The 21,326-nt window shown below is 40.0% G+C and overlaps 3 protein-coding genes across 10 annotated transcripts; 1 reads left to right on the top strand and 2 right to left on the bottom strand.

Moving 5' to 3' along the window:
- The first annotated feature begins 261 nt into the window (after nucleotides 1–261).
- Nucleotides 262–21,287, top strand: LOC135141725 (nuclear protein MDM1). Of its 8 annotated transcripts, XM_064073085.1 has the most exons (16): nucleotides 262–333; nucleotides 15,541–16,032; nucleotides 16,109–16,211; nucleotides 16,287–16,346; nucleotides 16,408–16,538; nucleotides 17,122–17,253; nucleotides 17,356–17,560; nucleotides 17,625–17,893; nucleotides 18,540–18,810; nucleotides 18,869–19,045; nucleotides 19,102–19,233; nucleotides 19,551–19,712; nucleotides 19,806–20,030; nucleotides 20,096–20,209; nucleotides 20,272–20,329; nucleotides 20,684–21,287. In XM_064073085.1, the coding sequence occupies exons 2-15, from the start codon at nucleotides 15,976–15,978 to the stop codon at nucleotides 20,295–20,297; spliced, it is 2,064 nt and encodes a 687-aa protein (XP_063929155.1). In that variant the 5' UTR covers nucleotides 262–333; nucleotides 15,541–15,975; the 3' UTR covers nucleotides 20,298–20,329; nucleotides 20,684–21,287. The 8 variants fall into 8 exon arrangements, with proteins under 8 accessions (XP_063929155.1, XP_063929159.1, XP_063929160.1 ...); XM_064073089.1 differs by lacking the exon at nucleotides 17,122–17,253; XM_064073090.1 differs by lacking the exon at nucleotides 17,356–17,560 and having other exon boundaries at nucleotides 17,690–17,893.
- On the bottom strand, nucleotides 585–10,026 carry LOC135141727 (uncharacterized). Its single transcript, XM_064073091.1, has 9 exons — nucleotides 9,762–10,026; nucleotides 3,982–4,165; nucleotides 2,625–2,809; nucleotides 2,270–2,571; nucleotides 1,795–2,114; nucleotides 1,594–1,745; nucleotides 1,159–1,545; nucleotides 1,000–1,110; nucleotides 585–896 (listed from the first exon to the last, which is right to left on the bottom strand). The coding sequence occupies exons 1-9, from the start codon at nucleotides 9,814–9,816 to the stop codon at nucleotides 790–792; spliced, it is 1,803 nt and encodes a 600-aa protein (XP_063929161.1). The 5' UTR covers nucleotides 9,817–10,026; the 3' UTR covers nucleotides 585–789.
- Nucleotides 10,385–13,462, bottom strand: LOC135141728 (delta(24)-sterol reductase-like). The gene is made up of 6 exons (XM_064073092.1): nucleotides 13,183–13,462; nucleotides 12,871–13,026; nucleotides 12,333–12,821; nucleotides 12,146–12,289; nucleotides 11,722–12,098; nucleotides 10,385–10,572 (listed from the first exon to the last, which is right to left on the bottom strand). The coding sequence occupies exons 1-6, from the start codon at nucleotides 13,369–13,371 to the stop codon at nucleotides 10,419–10,421; spliced, it is 1,509 nt and encodes a 502-aa protein (XP_063929162.1). The 5' UTR covers nucleotides 13,372–13,462; the 3' UTR covers nucleotides 10,385–10,418.
- Nucleotides 21,288–21,326: the final 39 nt, after the last annotated feature.

The raw sequence follows: 21,326 nt of genomic DNA, 5'->3' as shown, positions 1-21,326 counted from the left end.
TATTTTATGTTTGTTTCGGAGAAAACGAGCCACATTCTGAAGGTTTTCTCACATTATGACTAGAAAAGCCTTGTATGATTATCTCTTACGTAAATTTATTATTATATGGTAAAACGATTTCGTTACCACGTTTAAAAAGTGCTGTGGTTGAATTTCTGTATTTTACGTAGAAAAAAATGTTGGGTCCTTGTGGTACTAACATCCTTGAGTTAAATTGAAAAGTTTACTTAAAACATGTGACTGAAAAAAATCCTGATAAAGATAGAAGATAAATTTTAGTCGTGTTATCATTTCTGAGTAGGTGTTACAGGTGTTTTTTATCTACAACTTTCCGTAAGCAGTTTTATTTTTATCATTTATTTTTTTACTGAAGATAAATCGAAACGATGAAATCATCAATACGACCAAAATATAATCATGAATTATTTAACGCGAGCGGCAAATTTAGTTACACTGAATCGTCGACAATTATGTCAACCTATTTTCTGTATTTTGTTTACTCACCAAGAGTGCAAAGAGTAGGTTTAATTAGTTGAAGTGAAAAGCAAACAAACGAGAAATAAGTACTTATTTTATTTAAATACATATAAATAATTTACATCACAATAGTGTATAATGATCACTAATAAAGGCGCAGATGCTCCCAGAGCAAGTAAAGTCATAAAATAAATTATGTATAAAAAGTGGTTGTCGATTCAACAGTTCTTAAGTATTTTGGCAAGAAAAAACTTGTATGTATCTAGTTTACGAATCTAATAAATACACGTTAAGTCTCTCGGTTTCGTTTTCTCACAAATATCTAAGTATATATACAATTATACACAGTAAGTACGTCGATTTAACAATCGTAGCTGAACTTGCATTGTCATTATTCTTTGTCTCTGCCCCTGCCGTATCTGAAACAAAATCACAATAGTAATTGCGTGCCAACAATTGTCTTTTTTTGTCACTTAGCCCCACCCATTTAGTAATTTTACGGATAATAATTAAGGAAATTACCAAAATTCCACACTTTCGTCGTGGATTTGACAGTCGGTAACGCGCTGGTTGGTCTTGGGATCTTGGTAGAAGTTCTAAGACCTGGAGGATTCCGCGGCGTCGTATAATTACCTACAATTAAAACGTTAGAAAGAGATAACGCACAGTCGCTATAATTACATGTATATAAACTAGTTTTATTCAACTGCATTCCGTAATGCAGAGGATCTATATGTCTTTGGCAATGTTCTCCCGCTTCCTTTATATAAATTTCTCTATTTGACATTTTCACACCGACGAAGCACTCGTACGTCCCAGCAGCCACATCACGCCTTTGTGTGTAGGTATATAAAAAGTCCGACTCCCGCCAGTGCCCTAAACACTTATACTCTCGCTCCTCGTATATTTCGTTCGTCTTGCAATGAGACACTTGATAGTACATCAGTTCGGAAGTATCGCAGTCCGACCACAATTTGGCACATAAGTCTTCCCCGTCCGGAATCACGCCGACGTATTCTCCTGAAATTGGACATCTCCCCGTGGGCACCGTATCCAACGCGTCAGTTCCTGAAACATCAAAATCAGATACATTCCACGCACCGGACCGTCACCTACGCCCTTGAGTAATCCACGAATCATCTTGGAAATTATCGTCTGAACACAATACGAACACGTCTTTGGTAGTACTAGCATTCGAACCTAATTGAAATTCTAGTATATTGTCGCTCCTCTCCACAATACGCATGCAGTTGTACCGCTCTTCGTCGCTGGAATATCGGTTAGTCAAAAGATCGAATCGTACCGTAAACACCATACCATTGCGTCCTACTGAAGACCAAGTATTTATTCTCATCTTCCTGAACGCCAACGCACTTGATGGTATAAGTTTTAAATGAGGAGTGGTCCTTGTAGATCATGGTATCATCGTCGACTCGAACGTGTTCCCATGTTCCGTGCATCCATTTTGGGAAACTACACGTTCCGAAGGACGCTTCCGCCGGCCAAAGATTCTCCGCCCGAGGTGTCAGTAGAAATGTTTCGAAACCGTGGGTGGAATTAATCAAGTCCGTGGTACAAGTGGAATCGCGGCTTAGCGCCATTTGGATCTCGTCGGTGCGGTACTCGTGGTGGTACAGCTGAAATTTTTCGTTAACGGTTTGGACAAACTCGCGGAACCGAAACCGTCTTGTCCGTTATGATTATACACTTCACAACATACAAAATTGTATCAAGAGTTTTGATTGAAGACTGTACCATAACGAACAAAAGGGTATACAATGTCGGTACTTACAGCGCATCGATATTTCGGCTTTTGCCCATTGAGCTGTCTGTTATTATCGGAAAAAATGAGATAGTTCTCGTTATTCGGACCCTTCCAACTTGCCATGCACTCGAATCGTAAGTCGAAGGTATTGGGGGTGGCCGTGCAACCTCTCAGGCGAAAATTCAGTATAGACCCCGAGGGACACGAATCCATGCTCGAGTCATTCCCGGTACACTCGTTGGATTGCTCGGGATTATTGTTTTTGTACGTGATGGAGTATTTACCATCAATCGGACAATATTCTTTCCGTGTGTAATAGCCATTCCTTTCTAGAATAACGCCCTTGTAATATAAATGTGATAGTCATCTAAAGGCAACTCACTGAATAGCAATATTTCCGCTGCTTCACGATTCGCTAAAGATTCCTCGGAAGGACAATTCTCTTCCGCTAACTTTTCATTCGTGTAGCATTTCGAAATGATTTCCTGATTTAGTATAAACACTTGTAAAACGTTGGCGGATCTTAATTTCAGGTGTAAACAACGAATACAACTTGTTTCCCTGTAGCTGTGAACGCGTTAATTAGATGAGTTCATGGGAACAATTTTGGTAGCAGTTCCACTGGTATTCGTGAGTTTTTCCAAATTACGAAGACTAATTTACACTAAACAAAGTACATTGTTAGTCGCGGTTTTAATAAATAGGCAGGAAGTAGAAGACGTGTCGTTGTTGGTTCGGATTTGTAAAGACCGGTTAAAACAACGAACTGTAAAAATCTACCTTGTATCGGTTCGTTCTTTCAGTCTTTATCACGCGGAAAAAAACGCACCGTGGGCACATTTGGTTCCCCGGAAAATACACTCCTAGATCTGGGACCTGGGACCTCCAAAGTGTCTGTCTAGTTATAATTGTCCCCAAAGCACCGTTGACAGTTTGCAGTCTTGTTCAAGTCACATTAGGGCACACAACCTTAAAGAATTTCCCGGTTTCCCGTTCTAGACTGTGACTCCAATACAATGTGCGCGTTTTTAATATCAATTTCGAAAAAAAAGGTTGAATATTCATTGCCAACTTAACGAAATGCATATTAGAATGGTCGTGGTTTTGTTTTTAGTTTTTTGGGTTGGGCGGTAACACCCTGGATTGGACTCCCTCCTCTCGATTGGGCATGGCCATTAAACTTATCATGCCCATACGGGTTAAGATGGTTTTTGACCTTCATCTTCCGCGGAGCAATTAAAGGTTTAATCACCTCAGTTTGCAAAAGTTATTTAAGCAAAAATACATTTCCGTCCATTATCTGGTTCATTATAGAAAAAAGTGAAGCGGATACTTTTAATACTATGAAAATTAATAAGTGAATTAATGAAGTTTGGAGACAACTTGTTTACATAACGCGGATGTAGCAATCATTAGACGGGCTTAAGCCCCCACATAATGGGGCATAATTAGAGTGTAATAAATCCGATTTCTTCGTAGTGCAAGCGAATTTGTCATCGAATGGCTTTCGGATATAACGTTTTTACGTCGGCAATCAAAGTTTTTTGGCTGCGTTTCCACTTGGTAAATATCAATTTTCAATGTCAGCGTGTTACATAGAGCATGTCCAAATAATTTGACCGCTTTTTTAGCCGGTTATTATGCACTAATAAGAACAGCGAATCGTTTGGTCAAGTTTTTAACAACCAAAGTAAAGTTGGGTAAACGGAATACCAGTAGAACTGTGGTACTTAACATACTTGAGCATGAGTATGAAATTGTTGTTGCCTTTGCGCCGATGGCAGGTGCCCCAAATGGGAATGGACGTGGAGGTGACATTGACAGTGGTGTATTGCACGCCTGTGCCCAGATTCGTCGTCGTTTGCATGACGAATTCCCCTTGGAACTGTTGCGGGAAGTAGCACACAGCCTGCGAGGCTCTCCCTGGAACAAAAACAATGTTTTCTTTCGCCTCACTGGTCAAGTATTTCATCTTGGTCTTGAACTAATTGGGAATTTGGGCAACGCTTCACCGACTTGGGATCGTTCAGTGGGAATGGGCCCAGATCTCTAGGCCGCGCGACCTTAATGAGGGTAATAAGATGGCCTACGCGGCCATCTTTCGCATAAGAACAGGTCATAGTATGGATGGATTGTTATGGTCCGATGAACGCAAAGTCACCGACCGGCAGTGCGACGAAGCCTGGCGAGTTACCATAGTTATTGCTAAGAGATAATGGATAGTAGGTAAAATTGTAAAATACCCCGGATCCTGCTCGCTTATTTCCGTCCTTGTGGAGATTCCAACGACATCCGGCGAATACCTGCAATACCGGTTTAGATACCCGGGATACCGGGATGCTGGACATAATTATTACCACTTTCTCCGCCCAGTTAATCAATCTTTTCCATTTTAATACGCACAGTCGACAGGTTTCAGCAGGATTCACTTTCAAGACCTACTAGATTCATATACCTGAATTGTGTTTATTGTACATTTTTTTTTTATTTTACGAAAGACAGCATTTTTGCAAAGTATTTTAAAAGTGGGGTTAAATTTGATTTACGTGAATGCGAACCACTGAATATACATCCTATAACATCCACTACATTGGAAGTTTCGTGTTTAACTTCTAAGTATTGCCTATAAATTTTCAGTACTAAAGTATACACGATACCCTGTAATACGTTTAAGATAAAAAGAAAAAAGTCGTAATTTTTATACCGCCGTTTGAAACGATGCCCCCGCTACGTGTAGAATACACCGTGATACTTATAGCGGTAGCACGCCAATTTAAAGAATAACAGTGCGCTAATGATTGTAATTCTGGTCAGAACCACAAACCTTAGATATTAATTTAACTATAAACTATTTATAATAATAGACATAATGGGTTAATTTACCGCAGCAGTGGGATATTAAGGCCTACATAGTGTACGTGCATCAAATTCGCAACATCCTTATAACTCTGCAGTCCTTACGTAAAACTCATTATCTACTATTCTGATGGAAGTACAGTATACTTATATAGCTGCAAGATGAATACCAAACATTCTCCGGCTACGGCAACCGGAACAATATCTGAAAGGATGCTATAAATTCGCTTGACTTGACACTGAACGCAAATTCAATACTTGACGGCAACGGCGTTTATCTACCTGCTTGCACTTTTCCTCCAAAACCGTTCTAACCGATTTTACGCAGTCGCTAGCCGTATAATTAATTTAACACAAAAAGTAAGCTTGGCGCCATGAAAAAAAGTAAATAATCAATCTATCTTCTTTTTGTGGAATTTTCTTCGACTGGTGGTGCTTAAGTTTTTTTTACGAAACGTCTACTCGATTTTAGAATTTTAATTGGTAATTTAAAGGGGTACCGTAGTTTGAGGAGTTTTTCAAGCATGTAGGAATATGGTGATTTCTACGCCGGTAAACCTCAGAATTCTTCGAAACCCAATTCTTTTACGGTATTGCATCCGAGGAATTCAAGAGTTAATAAAAATAGTCGAATACTCGACTGCGTTCACACTTTTTGTGCTTAGACAGAAAAAAGCTCGGTGAGAATTTCGATCGGTTCAATCAGGTGGGTTACACATACCTATAACGTAATTTTGATTGGGAAAGTTTGTAACACAATATTGGAAGAAATTTATGGCGTACTTGGGGCAAATATTGACGTTTTGCAGTACGTAATATCAAGTTTCCATACTAAAAATGCTCTGTCTTTGTTCCTTACACACTATGGTTTTGTGTCTTTGAATTAATATGTATAGTATGTATTGCATTCAAATCGTGGTACCAAACGTATTCTACAATCAATATTAAAATATACTTATAGAATTTGAGTTACATGAAAACTTATGCATTTGTGTTCCAAAATATCCGTGATGTTTACCATGTAACGACTTTGTGAAAACCTTGAGACGCCTTTTCCTGAGATAGAACCCACCATGGACTCGCATAGCATATTCACATATTGCATAAAAATTTGCATAATAACAACTAAATTGAAAAAATAGGCGTATAATTAGTGGTTGTTGCGATAATGCAGCTAAATGGAAGGGTTGCATGTTTATCTAATCTTTACAACTTACATAGGTACCCACTTAAACCTATTGTCACAATGTGAGATAATTGCTCGTGTAATTTAGTTAATGACAATGAAAAGACAAGTGCCATTTTGTTGGTATTCAATTAATTTGAATTTGTTTAGTACGCGGTAGTCGTGGCGTGTTTCCGAAATATAGTCGATTCCACATGTGGGAGCAAAATATGTAAGGGGTTAATCTTGTAACGTCAGCAGTAACATAGTTCATGGTAGATTACCGAGTCAAGAAAGGAGATTCTTCTACTCTAGTCGTCCTCCAGTGGGCGGTACGACATAACTTTTCAGTCTGGTCGACTCCTTTATGGGTAAAACTACATTTCGATATGTTACGAAATAACAATAAAACAAAAATTCAAATAAATTTAATTTGAAATTATGATCAAATGGGCGTTAAGTTTTTGAAGAGCAAATTTGATTTGTGTACCGTTTATGCAAACAATACCTCGAAATTACTATGTAAAACAGATACAGAACTATGTTGCGAGCAGCTTCTCGGAACCCATTGTTGTTGAACGAGTTTATTAAATTAATGTATGTTATTTATCCCGCGTTATTAAAAAGAAACTGTACATCGAGTGTTTGCTTTGATGAGGTTGCAAAACTATCGATATTGTTAAAATTGTTTCAACGACAACAAAAAACGCAATTCCACCGTTCCAGTCAACCAAAACTCCGGTTTTTTAAAGTTAAATGGCGTTTATTACTATTTTTAGTTGTTTCAAATTGTAAATTGCCGTATCCTAAAAAAATGGGAGCTGGTTTTGCTCGTGAAAAAACTGGATGCAGTCTTGCTACAGACTTAATTCAGCCCATTAAAATACGTAAGCCGCAAGATTAGGTAGTACAGGTAGGTACTACAATTACAGGCAGGTGTTCAACTGATTTAGAACGGCCTCTTTAAATGAAACACAGGTAGTTGGAATGTCGGAATAGAATTACTTTACCTGCCTCTACCTTTCACAATTTTCTAGTAAATAAACACATAACTGTGCACCCTAAATATTTTCGCAGCGTATCGTACACACCGAGAAATTTCATTGTTAAAAACGCCTCGACACAGCGAATCGGTCTTACGAAAAAGTAGATTGGAAATTGTAGCAGTGGGCTGTGGAATGGCAAAAATGCGACTGTACTTATTCGTACTTTTGACGCTGACTATCTAATTTCTGACGTTTTACAAAAGTGAAGGTTATGTTCTTTTATTCATTGTTAAGGGTGAAGATTAATCACTTTTAAATAGTGTGTATATTTTTGTGTTGATATTTTGTTTTTAGTGATAATTTCAATTAATTGTGGCAAATTTTGAATCAAATTCCATATGGCATAAATCGGTCAGTTGTTCTGGAAATCTGCGAACAATAAAGAGTGAATGCACTTTAACGGCGTACATGGATGTTTGAATAGTTTGATAAAATCAGAAAAGAAACTAATTAAAAGTTTAACTCTCAGCCTTAATTACCGGGATTAAATCTTTCCTTTTTAATCAAATTTGAAGTAAATGGGGAAATGTAGTAATATCTTAGTTTACTAAATGGAGTGAAAAACCTACAAGGCGGAACGAAATATGACGCAAAATGCAAATACGCACTCCTTGGTAACTCTCTTCCGTATCGTGAGCAAACCCCCGATAAATTAAAACAAATAAATTATATACTACATCGAAATAGGGTGGGTCGACCGTATTACCATGCGATAACAAGTTGTACCCATTTCATTCCACGAATTCTTTCCTCCTACTAAGGAGCACCCAGACCGACGTGAAAATATTACCATAAGCGACCACAACACTACATTGTTCAACAACACCGTGCCCAGAATATTTAAATTTCACTCGAAACATTAACCCCACTATCATTGATTTTTTATACGTGCCAAGGGAACCAATTTCGTTTTACTGCCGGAATCTGGTAAATTGCCCGCACCTGATTCGATGGGGTGGGAAAATCTCCGTCCTACTTACTTATGGCCTTTTTAATAGCGTATACACCGTCTCGACGAATCGCAATACCCCATTTAGTTTTTACACATAAAAGGTCCGAGTCTTGCTGCAGCTGCATTATGAAAGCCCGGAACAAAGCACAAAGCTTATTTTAGCCCGGAATGCCACCGCCAGTTTAAAAGCACAAAAGTCGAGGGTTAATTCCTAAATATGAATAGACTTTCCGGCTCTCAAATCCTCGCTTCGGACGTTAAAACAACCCACGTTAAACGCCGAATTACGTCATTCTTGAAAAATTTTCGTTGGGCGGGAAGAGATCCAACCTGACAGGTAGGAAGGAAAGCGGAAAAGAATTAAAGTGTGGAACATAATTAACCGCAATACTTCAGCAGGTAGTGCCAAAGCCCGGAACTCTACCCAGCACTCTTGACACTTATTGATACACTTCAAAATTGTGTATAGGTTACGTAGTTGAATTACCAAATTTGTGACAGTGTGACAATTGGTCATAAATATTCAGCATCCAATTTAGCACATTTTGAATAGTTTATACACCAACTGCTATTTTCTCTCGTGACAAAAGCAAATTGTCAAATAAAAAATCACCAAACTAGGAATCCTAATCCATAAATGGTACGAAAAACTGATTTTTGACTATGTGGATATTACGTCACTAGACGTGGAGACAGCTAGAAATATGATTCTAATTCATTTTGAAGACCACATGATGCTTAGAATACCATTTTCTATAAAAAAACGAACATTTATCAAATGTCAATTTGCCGGTAAGCAAAAAATAAAGATAAGCAGTACTTAATTAGATTTTTTAACTTAAGTCTAGCTAAGTTATTTAATATAAAGAATGTTTATTTTGGTTAAATTAAAAGAGATACAGTTAAATAAGATCACAAAATCTTAACTGGGAGCGAAGTGGTTGCACCGTGCTGGTGCGATCATTAATATTCCTTTCAGGTTTGATAATTCTCAAGCATCTTGATCTGATCAGCAATTATTGTTTCGTGAAAACGTTAACTAACTGTGCTTGGTTCAATCCACTTGTTAGAATAATCTCATTAGGAAGAACACAATGGGATCATTAAATCTCAGAAAAATTATGCAAATCCGGATCGATTCCTTATTTGTGTGGTAAACCTCAGGCGAACATCCCCCTGGGACGACCTCCGAGACAAATATGAATCACGTTTTATTTTTAATGAATCATTACAATCTCCCAAGAAGCCTTCAATTTAAGGAAGTGGTAATTGGCGATCTTCCACTTGTGCCTGTCGGAAGTCCTCCAATTTCTGACTAATTGCGTTTACAAAGAACTCTTGACGACGACTTCTTCGCCGAGATGTTGGCCCGTAATTGCATTTTTTCACATGACATTACATTCCGCGGTACCTCGAGATCGAAATTAGTTTAGTCACCGAGCAAGAATGCGCCTTCGCAGACTAATAAATAAACAAGAATATTAATCACTGCACACTTACATAGACTGAGGAGGGCGGCCAAAAACAATGTCACTTTCACATAGAAGATGTCCATGATAGAGGCAGGGGTGGATCAGCACATGGGTTGGTCACTCGCGAGTACCACCGAGCAATGGTACCGAGCGGGCCGAAGGCTGTGACGTTTCTGGTCGGCCCCGGGGTGGCAGGTAGAGAACACGACAGGTGCACGGCGTGCTTTAGACGCAACGTAATTGAATGAACAAGCCGGAGTTATGAATGAAGTGAAGAACGGCATGGAACGGGCCCACTGACCAGCTAGTACTGAGCCGCGGGCGCAAGCGCAATCAAATTGATGCTTAGGAAGGACCACAAAAGCGCTTCTTGAGAGGATACGAGGATCCTCCACTTTTTCATAGGGCGTTTAAGCTAATAGACATCAACGACATTATCAACGACCAACCGACGATCCACGGACTGCAATTTTAAGCTACCAGAAATGTTCAGTTTTTTTTAATAAAAGTCGCTTCCCATTTTTAGAGCTCTTTCGTTGACAGAAAGCTTAATCTTTATTTTTCGGCACAATCATCACAATCAAAGATGTATAGTTTTTTCAAAATTTGAAAATTTCTATATGTTATAAGGTAAATAACTAAAAGAACAAAAATTTTCATTTTTTTTATTGAGTAATAGTGGGTACTAATCTCGGGCGGTTCTGTTCACCTTGTCGTAGACCTCGGCAAACGCCTCTTTGCACCCCAGCCGGGTTCTCATTTCGTCGTACAAAGAGTGGTCAAACATGCGTCGAAATTCCTCCCTCGACATGTAAGTGTCGGCGTACAGCATCTGAAATCTAAGCAGCCCCATTAAACAAACAAAACAAGGGATCGCCGAAGGCGACTTCATTAGCCCCGAATCCACTCGGGTGCTAATTATTTTCCCAGTTAATTGCCTATCTTTGAGGGAAATTGCACAGTGGGCCGTAATTTTCTGGCCGAATGAAATAAACGATGGTCAGTAAACTGAAAATATTTTCTCTTTGAAATTAATGAGATGTCCGTTTCAGGCGATCTGTTTGAACGATGACAAAGCGGTTTACATTTATTTTAATAAGAAAACGTAAACAGTTTTTGATGGTCCACTTTTTTTCTACAAATTCAACAACACTAAAGATTCCATTTATACGTGACGCGAGTTTTTCTCGCGAAGCGTATTGTTCGTGAAATTATTTCGATTTATTTATTGTGCGAAATTTTTAAGGCTGTTGTTGGTTAGGCTTTTTGTGCTTCAAGTGTGCCGACGGGACGGAAATAAGATAGCGGCATTATTATTAAAGATATCTAAATGCGGTTTTTTACAAGGTTATGCCTGATGATTCAGTATATTTTAAATAATTAGCGAATCATGTACCCACCGAGTTGCTGCAGTCATCTTGGAAATATTCGCAAGCTGTGAGCACGCACCGATGGTCAGCAGAACGCCCTAAATGATTAATTCCGAATGTTTTACAACTGAGACACACTGTGATACCTTCCGGTGGAGTTATAAAGACATTTATTATTATTATTATTATTATCATCAAAATTATAACTGTTGTCAGTGTCTCACTATTAAAAAAAAACACAATCATTATACAGTGATAATAACAGTAATTAATATAACAGACGCTTTTAAATTTTATAGTTATCAGTTCAATATTTAATAACTGCAACACTGTTGCTTATCTAGTCTATATACATATAATTACTTGTTTCCACTTAAAATTGTTTCCTGCATTATAAGTCGTGTTTTCGAACAAAAAGTTGAACAGGAAAACTATTTATAAACGTCACTTTTTATCGACTTTAATTAAATTTTTAGGTGCCATATACAGATGTTGTGCGGTTAATAATAGTTACACCTTTATATTCAAATTTGAACATACGTCGATGACATTTAAGTCAACTTCAACACACACGGCATGACATACTAAAGAAATTTCGACCACACGATATTTACTTACCCGTTGGCATCAATGACGAATTTTTCAATTTTTCTGGTGGCCTCAATTGCTGAGAAATTGGTGGCCTTTGGAACGCCGTACACCCCGATATCAACATACACAGCGGCAGTATTTTTCGCGGGATGTACCATTCCTGGGTTTGCGAACAGTTTAAACGGACAAACCCACATGGGATATATTTCCATAGTTTCGTGAAATTTTTCAATACTGGTTTTAAGAGTTTCGATTGGTACCAACATATCCTGAATGACGTGGTTATTTTCATATAGCTTTTTTATAGCGTCGGTTTGTGTTAGTTTTAGTAGAGACACTTTAGGAGGCACAACCCACCCGAACAAATACCTGAACACTACATTATTTCCAAAAGGAATAATGTCCTAAAACCACACGGTCACACTTATGTTAACTCCCACGATTAAAGAACCTGAAGCTCCCAAAAAATCGACCTCGTGTGTCTGTGATAGTAGTCCCTCAGAGGTACATACTCCACGACGGTTTTATTTTTCTTCAAACTTGCCTCCACGTGTTTGAAAAACCATGGTTTGTACCATTTCCCTATCGCATTTACCTAAAATTTCAACTAAAATTAACACACTTTGACTTAGTCGTACCTTCCGGTTGTCAACATCGTCGGTTTGCACCCCTGTCATTACTACCGCGTCGTCTTTTCCATACACCAACGTTTCGACGAACTCGTTTTCCAAATTTTTGCTCGCCAGTTCCGTCTCCTGTGTTATTTTTTCCAGCTGCCGCACGGGTTTGTAAGTTAACTTTACGTATTTCTTCGCTGGAATCAAGCGAATCTCAACCGCTGTTAAAATCCCTAAAGTACCATAGGACCACGGTACTGAATAAAATAAGTCTGAATTTTCTTCCGACGAACACGTTACGACTATCCCATCACTAAGAACTAGTTCGTACGAGGTGCATATGTGTTGGAACAACCCGTACTGGTGTGAAGACGACTCTATTCCTGTACCCATGACCAAACCTCCAACTGTCAAATCGTCGAGCTCTGGTACTACCGGGATGGTCCAACCCAGAGGGTTTAAGGTCGCCGTTAACTGTCCCATGGTTACCAAAGGCTCCACACGCACAGTCTGTCTCAACATTTTAGTTGTTGTCGTTTTATTGTCAGTACGCAGTTACCTTTTTATCTAAGTCTATGTCCAAAACATCAACGAGGTTCACATCAATGTTATACATCGTTTTTTTGTATTTGGGTCTGCGGAAAGAAACGGTCTGCCAGCCGGGCCTTGCAGTACAAATGAACTGCTTCTTGCCCTTCTTGGCCCATTTTCGTACCTTTAATAACAATATAGCTATAGCGTTATATAATATTTTAATTATTCTTTAATAATAATAATAATGATGATGAATTCGCGCCTGGAATGCTCTGGTTCTGGCCCGGCCACTGGTTCTGTTAATTGCCTTTATTTAAATATAAAAATCTGGACTTACCTGTTCTTGCACGTGTTTGACTTTGGAATTGTGTTGTTTAGGTGCACTGCTCAGCTTGAAAACAATCCAATTTCGAAAATACAGCCAAATGTCAAAAAGGAAAGAAGCCGGTAGGAGAAATAAACAAACAAAAACCCATCTGTAGTGAATTAGGATATACTCGAAAAGGCCATCCGGTTTGTGGGCCATGTTAAATAATTAAACTGATAAAAATTTACTTGTGCGTCCAAGGTTAAATCAGTTCATTTAGATGTATGCGGATGAGCGTACTAGTCTAGCGCGCAGCTGTTTCAGTATTAACAATTTGTTTATCTATTTTCCTTATAGTTGCTATAGGACTAGTTAGAGACGGCTGTCCTTATATCAGGCGATTTTATCGAAAATCGATCACCGAAGAAATTATCAAATCTATGAGGTGGAAATGTCAGAGTAGAGCAAGTAAATATTTTATTTTGTGAGCATGTTTATTCGCTTTGGATGATTAAATGAATTACCCTTTTGTACCAAAGTTTATTAAGTTGACCCGCATTGCTTGGTAATTAATAATTATAATCAACTGGAAAGGTCCTACCTATTGTTACCTATGCCGTATATTAAATATTACACATGTTAACCCAGTTTTTGCTGTTTGCACAGTAATAAATTCCCCTGCTATAACTATTTAAGTGCATAATTATTATATAAACAAAACAATTTGCGTCGACAAGTTGAGATATTTCACGGCCGTACTCACCGATTAAGAATTTAAAAGCACAAGGTAATCGTACCGCATTATTCTTTTAGGGCGGATGTAAAAAAAGGTAATGCAATTTACTGTTTTATACGTTAAAGTCAAAAGACCGTAACTGACTTTACTGCAATGTTGCACAAAAAGTCACAGTTATGTCATCTTGACCTAAAAATTATCGTGTCGTTTAATGTGAAGGAAATGTCAGACCGCCATATACAATATTAATAAAAACCAATAACGGCGTTCATAGAGAAAATATACCGAGTTGGAAGGAAATGTGGTGTAAAAATAGCAAATTTCATACTAAATTATACAATTTTTCAATTTACGTAAATCTGAACAGCGTACGTCACTAAACATGAGACGCCATTAAACAAATTCTGAGAATGAGCAGTTGCACTTTTCAGTATGCGATTGTCAAAACGTGTCACCAAAGTAGGGTGTTAACTTATTACTGCGCAATGAGGAAATGATCATATTACAGCTCTTATAACGTACTTAATGGCATGTTATTACGCTATTAAAGTATTTACGAAAAGAAAACTGCGTTGAAAATTGTAAAATAAATTATTTTAGTTTGCGTTGTCGTTAAGTAATTTGCTTCGTTAGATTATATCACGATTTTGTCGAAAAAGTGGTTTGGTACTCACCACAAATACTCAAATCGTATCAAAGCGCATGCATTTTATCGATACGTTGAACTGTCTGATATGCGAACATTGATTTATTGTTTAAACAAACAACGACACTCGAAAGCTTCTTCGTAAATAAATTCTTTCCTATAAATTTTGTATTTCGTACGTATTTGCACAATTCGATTTATCTTGTCTTTGAGTTCCAGCTTTAATCTAAAATTGCTGATTTTAATAAAAATTTGCATATTTAGTCGCCCGACGACATATTTCATATTCGAATTTTGTATGTGACGTAAAAATATTATTATTTTGTTTTACAATTTTGGCTCATAATTTCGTGTGCTTTAGAAACGATACTATAAATTTGCTTTCGTTCTAAAAATATACGATTTTTTTCAGCTGGGAAACAAAATCTCACAGGACCACTCTGTCCCTTGTTTTATTCATGTAACGTCCGTGGAAATTTATTTCACAATTTTTTGTTTTACAAATGGAAAACGTAATATTTTGAAAGGTATTACGTAACGTGAAATAAGAATACAGGCTGAGACGTCCTTGCTACTAATGGCGTGTTCGTAATGCCATCAGTATTCTAATTAAATATTAACCAAGTTCAATTTTCATTTAATTAAGGTGATGCTGATGTCGTGTTTGTCGTAATAAATCTACAAAGTTTTAATGATTAAACTCTTAAAAACTTTCATTCATTTCCCCAATATTCCGGAGTTATTTGGGAAATGCTACTAATTCGAGATAAATTATATTAGCTGTCAGGTGACACGAATGAATAAAACTGGAGGAGATCGGGGGCGAAAAGTATGTGGAGAAAAATGTGATAAATAGGGGTGATAGGTCGGCGAACGTCTCCACTGACCGTTCGCCCTTCATTTCCACGTAGTGACATTCTGCCAATTTCGGGTCACTGACCTCGCTCCCGAATTTCGTCGCCCGGAATGAGCGTCGTCGGCGATTTTAGAAGGGTTTCTGTTTCAGGTTAATTGCCTCTTTATCGAACCGAGGCGAATTAAATAAAGCAACGGCATCAGCATAGAGTCCATCAAGTGTAGTTTATAATTCAGTGTCCTTTTTGTGGATGGCGCTCCAAGTAACGCAGTTGGAAACAGGAGGAGAAAAAAAAACTGTAGCGCAACTGGCGCAACGATAGAATTGCATAGAGCAGGCGCCCGTCTATTGATTCTTAGCTTCACTTGAGCCGTCGTCGACCAGACCACGGATTGCCAATAAGGTGGGGCTCCTGTCATGCTGCACGAGCTCTCGTGTCCATCGAGTCTGTCGGCTCATTAAGTTTTCGCGACCTACGCCGTCTCCTCTCGCGTTTTCTGGCCGACCCCGAAGCTGTCCGGTGTATGGCTTCTTGGGCCGAAAGTTAAAACTTGGAAAAAATCAAGTGTCCACTCATTAGACCTGATGATTGGCTCATTCTGGAATTTGTGCAGAGCTTGCCCGTCGATGCCTGTCGATAAGGTAAGAGGGAGCGAAGATTTTCGTATTTATCGTTGCGACGTTGATTTTTTTTTTTAATGAGCCGGGTTCGTTCCAGCTGCACTCCGAGTACCGGAGTACTTACCGATGGCACGAGTACACCGGGCCCAGGCAGGAGGTAGTGCGGAGGCCACCCCAGCCGAACGCCGCTTCAGCCGCCGGTAAGCCTTTTGACACGATAGTTTACCAAATCGATACTACCCCCAGACATCACTTAATCACGTCGACGGTTTTAGGCGAAAAAGCTAATGACACTCAGCACTCCTCCAAACAAGAGGATGACGTTCATAACGAACGTAAGTCGATTTCGTGAGTCTGGTGGCCTAAATTAGTTTTAATAATGTTTTTGGGGTTTAGTGCCGAAGTTAGAGCCGGCGATGCCGAGACGAAAGAAGTACCCGGACTTGGCCTATCGTCACCACGAATTTTTGATCAGCGACGGGGAGATTCAAGCGAACGGGGTCTGCAACACGGAATCAAGAGCTAGGGTAAGCGTTTTAGAAATCGTGCACGCATTTCTGCATCTGGTCTATTACCTCGCGCGTCGCTCAACCGCTAAACGTAAAAGTAGTACTACATTTTTCACAGTACCAGTACTTGTAGAGCGTTTTGTAACGAATCCAGCTAGAACGCAAACGTAAGTCCGTTCTGATGAAACGAATGGCAAGGCTATACGTAAGCACTCTGGTGCGTAATATGACCGCCGTGAAGTCTCGAAACCGCCACACGCAAGACGCAAGTAGTGATTGCACCCGCCGCCGCTCCCGAGAGCGTCGACCGCTAGGCGCTGACGGTAGTTAAACCAAAACCCGTAAGTCCAGTAGACCAAGTTGCTCTCTCCGCCTTGCCTGCATGACGATCCCGGGCCATCGATCGAAAGGAGATCGATTCGAGGGCCAGCACCCGGTAACCAGTCCAGTATGAAAGACCCTAAACGGGACGAGTGCTGCATGCGACGGTAGACGGTACACGAACGACTGCAAGAAAGAACTGACCGTATCGCCTATTAAAATGAATACGTTTCCGTTGTCAAGGCATGATTGTAAGAAAATGTATTCATTTTAATTGCAGTCGGAGGAGCGAGGCCCGCACTGGAGGCCTTCCCGGCGCAGCAAGTCGGAGGGACCACGCTGTGGCGCCCACGGGGACGGCATGCGGGAGCGGGAGCGGCGTAGGGAATCGGACCCCGATTTGGAGAACATGGTAATAACACACACGCGACACGATCACACTACCGTACCCCTCTCTTCATCCGCTTTGATCTTACCATCCGCAACCCCTTCGGTCCATAACATTTATTTACAGGGACGCGAAACCGGACTTCTCCGGAAGGCCATTTCCAAAATTAGCACTGAATACAGACTACAATTCGCTTGGCCTCAAGGGCATACTTCACGTAGAGATGCCGCCGATTCTTCGGCACCTCGTAAATCCCAATCTATGGGAGCCCTTAAACCAGCCACCAATGCTATGGTGCACAAAAAACGCATCGATTTGGAAAATAAGGATGGTAAGCATCAAACTATCCTCTTCCCGCATTACTTACACCCTAAACCACCATAATGCACTATCAGCCAGTGAACTCGAACCATTAGTCGATGAAAGAAATACTCGTGAAGACAAGACTCACATATTCAAGGATGAATTCAATACCGAGTACAAGAAGAAGTTTAGACCCTTCTCCCAGTACGAGTACTCCGAGGGGCGGTTCACCAAACGCGGCGGCTCCGCCGAGGACGCCGATGATTCGGGAGGCCAAAATTCGCTGCCGCCTCAATTCGAAAAGAACGATTCTTGGTACAGAGAGGTCGTAGAACTGCGCAAGAAAGCGGGAGAATACAAGGTATGATACTAAGCGTAATGGACCCATCTCTCCTGTCATCTTCTATCCGAAACGTTTTTTCCACGTCACACTCAAAAAATCAGCACCTACAGCAAATATTTTTCGATTTTCCTCGGCGTACGACCGTGGCTAATTCGTATTCCACGCAATATTCACACAAATGAATTATAAATGAGGCCGAAATTATTTTACAACCCTTTCTCATTCGCTTCGCTGTTTTCAAATTCGCCTGTCTATTAGAAAGTTCTTTTGCATATTTAGCAATTTACTCTTTAATTTGAGGAAGTTGACAGAATTAAAGCGATGCAGCTCTAATATAGCGAAATTGCTTGTTACGCTCAATAAACAGCCGCAAACTAACGGAACTGTGCTCGTTTTTCTTTTTCATTTCGCAGCTATAATTAAGAGGGCAGGAGCGAACGTTCATCGTAAAAAATGTGTTATTTTCACGAATGATCGATCGATCGAACGAACTATCAATCCCAATTTGTCAACTTGTTGTATTTGGAAAGCGTCTGTAAATACGATCACTGATTTAGTAGGGCGAGGGTATATTCTTGTGCATACCACTTGTACACACTACGTTGATTAAAATCAACTTTGCACATGATGAAAACTATTTATTCCATGTGAATATTTGTGACAGCACCGCGGTTGGGGTAGCGAACTTGCTCCAGACAGGCTTTCTGATATATACAATAAGCAAGTTGAACTTTGGGATCAAGTTTCACGGAGAAGTTCTCTATCAGCCTTATCTCTCGCTTCCATGACACACAAGTCCTATACAAAAGAAGAGAAGGAAGTAGATAATAACAACAAAACTTCTCCGTCGAAGGCAGCTCGTAACGCAGAAAACTCTGCCAGGATTATGCGCGACATGATCAGACATCATCTAGAAAGAACAACCGGAGGTTCAGGTATCACTTATTAAAATCCCTCGTGAAAAGTCGTCGTTTACGCCCGAATTTTCTCCAGAGCTTGACGGTTTGATTCTATCTCCGACTAGAGAAAAACTCGAACCGACCATCCCACGAAAAGATGACGACTCTAGAGGATCCCAGAAGAACAGCCCCAAAAAGAATTCTCCGCTGAAATCATCATCCTTGAAGCGCCATAACCAAAAGGCTTCTTCGAAGGGAGGTCCCAAGAATCGTAAGTTGACGGTGTTTTGACACTGTTACAGATATATGCTATATTTTTCGTTACAGTACGGTCACAGTCTGTTGGTCCTATAACAGATACTACCGAGAAGCGATCTCCAAAGCGTCAGTCAAGGTCTGCCACAGTAAAAGAAAGAAAATCTTCGGCAAATCAAGCTAGCATCAAAAGACCTCGACCTTGTAAGCTTCAGCATGTGATTAAATCGTCAGTGTGTGCCAAGACTCGTGATGTTTGGCTTGGCTCATTTCACTCTGCAATATTTAAATGCTTTTAACGTGCAAAATTCAATCGGTCCTCACATAAATTTATTTTTTTTTATTTTTTTCGTGGTGTGTGCAACGCTTTGGAAGCACATCTTATGTTCGAGCGAGTGCATGGAAACATCATGATAAGATGATCTTTCACTGCAGTTTATTGCTTTTGCAACTGTGTGAAAATGAACGATTGCACAGCTTGTGGTGACTGTACTATTAGTAACAAATTTCCGGTGTTTTAGCATCCTTGAACACCACTGCCTCATCCCGATCTAAACCTAGTTCGGTTACCTCTAAAAACGAAGACGACAGATTGGCCAAAGCTATTTCAAAATCTCAAATCACTAATGACTTCTCTAAGCAAAAGCTAGGCTCTAAACAGTTAGAAAAAGGAAGTACAGGAGGTAAGAATAAAGGCACGACCCTTGGCACACGCATTCTGTTTTAACTAGGATCAGTTCGGCAATCTCCTCAATTATATAATTGTGTATCAATAGCGGAACCGCCGAAAGCCGAAACTACTAACGATTCAGATGCGAAGAATACGACCGCGGTCGAAGGGCCCGAAATAATCGATTACGAACCAGTGGTGAAATCGCCTCCGGAACCCACTAGGGTTAAATCTCCCGAACAAATTCTGATGCGTTCTCCTGATCCCGTCAACTGGACTGTGCCACTCGACACCGGAAAAACTTTTACGGTCACGCAAAACGTCAGGGAGGGTAAAAACGAGCTCGAAGCGTCCGGCCAGACATGATTAATTAACGGAGGAAGTATTTTGTTTCAGGGGACATTAGTAGTCGTCCTCATAGCGAAGTAAAGGCTTGGACTCCTCCCGATGTACCCCCTCCCATTGCCCAGTCTGCTCCACCGACTTTAACTGATCAAAATAAGGAACAAGGCATGTCGTAAACTCGGACCCGATTTCTGCTTACCGTATTCGATTTGGTTATGTTGCTTTAGGTATGGATTTAGCAGTGAAAGCATGAACTCGGGCCAGGGCAGAGTCATCGCTGCACAGGCAAGTATTTCTCGACGATCGCCCAAATCTTACTTATTGCGCAATCGGTCGATTACATTTTCCCTTTGGGGGAGTTTTATAGCTGTCCACTCCCCGACCCCGATAATCCTATCGATTTCGTGTCAAAAATAACCAACTTAACAACACAATTCTATTTACTCGAAACAAACGTTCGAATTAAAAGGTCGCCGCAGGGTGGCCTCGACGAAAAAAATATATTACTTTTTAATCCCCGCGTCTCCATTTACGACTTTCGATGTGTTCTGGAAGGATAATCGATCTTTGGTCTTGCCAGATTACGTTGTGAAAGTCAGCCGAGGGTCCCTTTTAGTCACTTCGTGATTTATGTTTCAGCTGAGAGACCTCCAATCAACGGTAGAGCATCGTACGGACCGACTTCGTCGGTCCTTTAGCACCTGCATAGTCGTACGACGGTTCCATCTCAGACTCGTGCCAGTGAGCAATTTTGCTCGTTCCTTCAACAGGGTAGTAGCCAGAAACTGTCGGTGCTCGTAATGGCAACACGGTTTTGTAATAAATTCCGTGGTGTATGTTTTCTATGGACAACGTAACGATGAATATATACCACGGCCAATCGCGCCATTTGCTGAACCTTATTTAAGCCGTTTGCCCAGCTTTACCTTTGTAATAATCAACAACTGCTTATGTTCCATGCCATCCGTTTACTAATCCGTCAAGGTGCCAGAAAAATCGATTTCGTTCAGTAAATCATGGACGTCCCCATTATACAAAAATTTGTGATCTCTAATCAGTGCACTCGTGTTTTCTGCCACAAGGAAGTCAGACGAAAACTATCTATGGTTGACATATATTCATATATTTTGTGTAGATGCGTTTGCTTGCCAACTCTCTGGTTAATTTAGTGACATCGAACGCACTTATATTATTTATTATTAATCATACAGTAAAGAGTTATATAAAAGTTTCTGTTATCCAAGACTTTTATTCTATTCTCTCTACCCTTCCCTTCCTTTCC

The sequence above is a fragment of the Zophobas morio genome, unplaced genomic scaffold, assembly GCF_036711695.1.
Source record: "Zophobas morio isolate AGI-343-1 ecotype UQ-CSIRO unplaced genomic scaffold, CSIRO_AGI_Zmor_V1 ptg000044l, whole genome shotgun sequence".
Classification (NCBI taxonomy): Eukaryota; Metazoa; Arthropoda; class Insecta; order Coleoptera; family Tenebrionidae; genus Zophobas; species Zophobas morio.
The sequence above is the reverse complement of the archived record's forward strand: the minus strand, read 5'-3'. Positions and strand labels throughout refer to the sequence as shown.

Coding starts and splice junctions, on each gene's coding strand:
- LOC135141728 (XM_064073092.1), bottom strand. CDS start 13,371: ATGGCCCACAAACCGGATGGCCTTTTCGAGTATATCCTAATTCACTAC. Junction 12,099..12,145: donor CGATTTTTTGGGAGCTTCAG/GTTCTTTAATCG, acceptor GTGTGGTTTTAG/GACATTATTCCTTTTGGAAA. Junction 10,573..11,721: donor TTCGTCATTGATGCCAACGG/GTAAGTAAATAT, acceptor GGGGCTGCTTAG/ATTTCAGATGCTGTACGCCG.
- LOC135141725 (XM_064073082.1), top strand. CDS start 15,976: ATGATTGGCTCATTCTGGAATTTGTGCAGAGCTTGCCCGTCGATGCCT. Junction 16,347..16,407: donor GGATGACGTTCATAACGAAC/GTAAGTCGATTT, acceptor TTTGGGGTTTAG/TGCCGAAGTTAGAGCCGGCG. Junction 18,811..18,868: donor AAGAACAACCGGAGGTTCAG/GTATCACTTATT, acceptor AATTTTCTCCAG/AGCTTGACGGTTTGATTCTA.
- LOC135141727 (XM_064073091.1), bottom strand. CDS start 9,816: ATGGACATCTTCTATGTGAAAGTGACATTGTTTTTGGCCGCCCTCCTC. Junction 1,746..1,794: donor GTCTTCAGTAGGACGCAATG/GTATGGTGTTTA, acceptor CCGATATTCCAG/CGACGAAGAGCGGTACAACT. Junction 897..999: donor GACGAAAGTGTGGAATTTTG/GTAATTTCCTTA, acceptor ATTTTGTTTCAG/ATACGGCAGGGGCAGAGACA.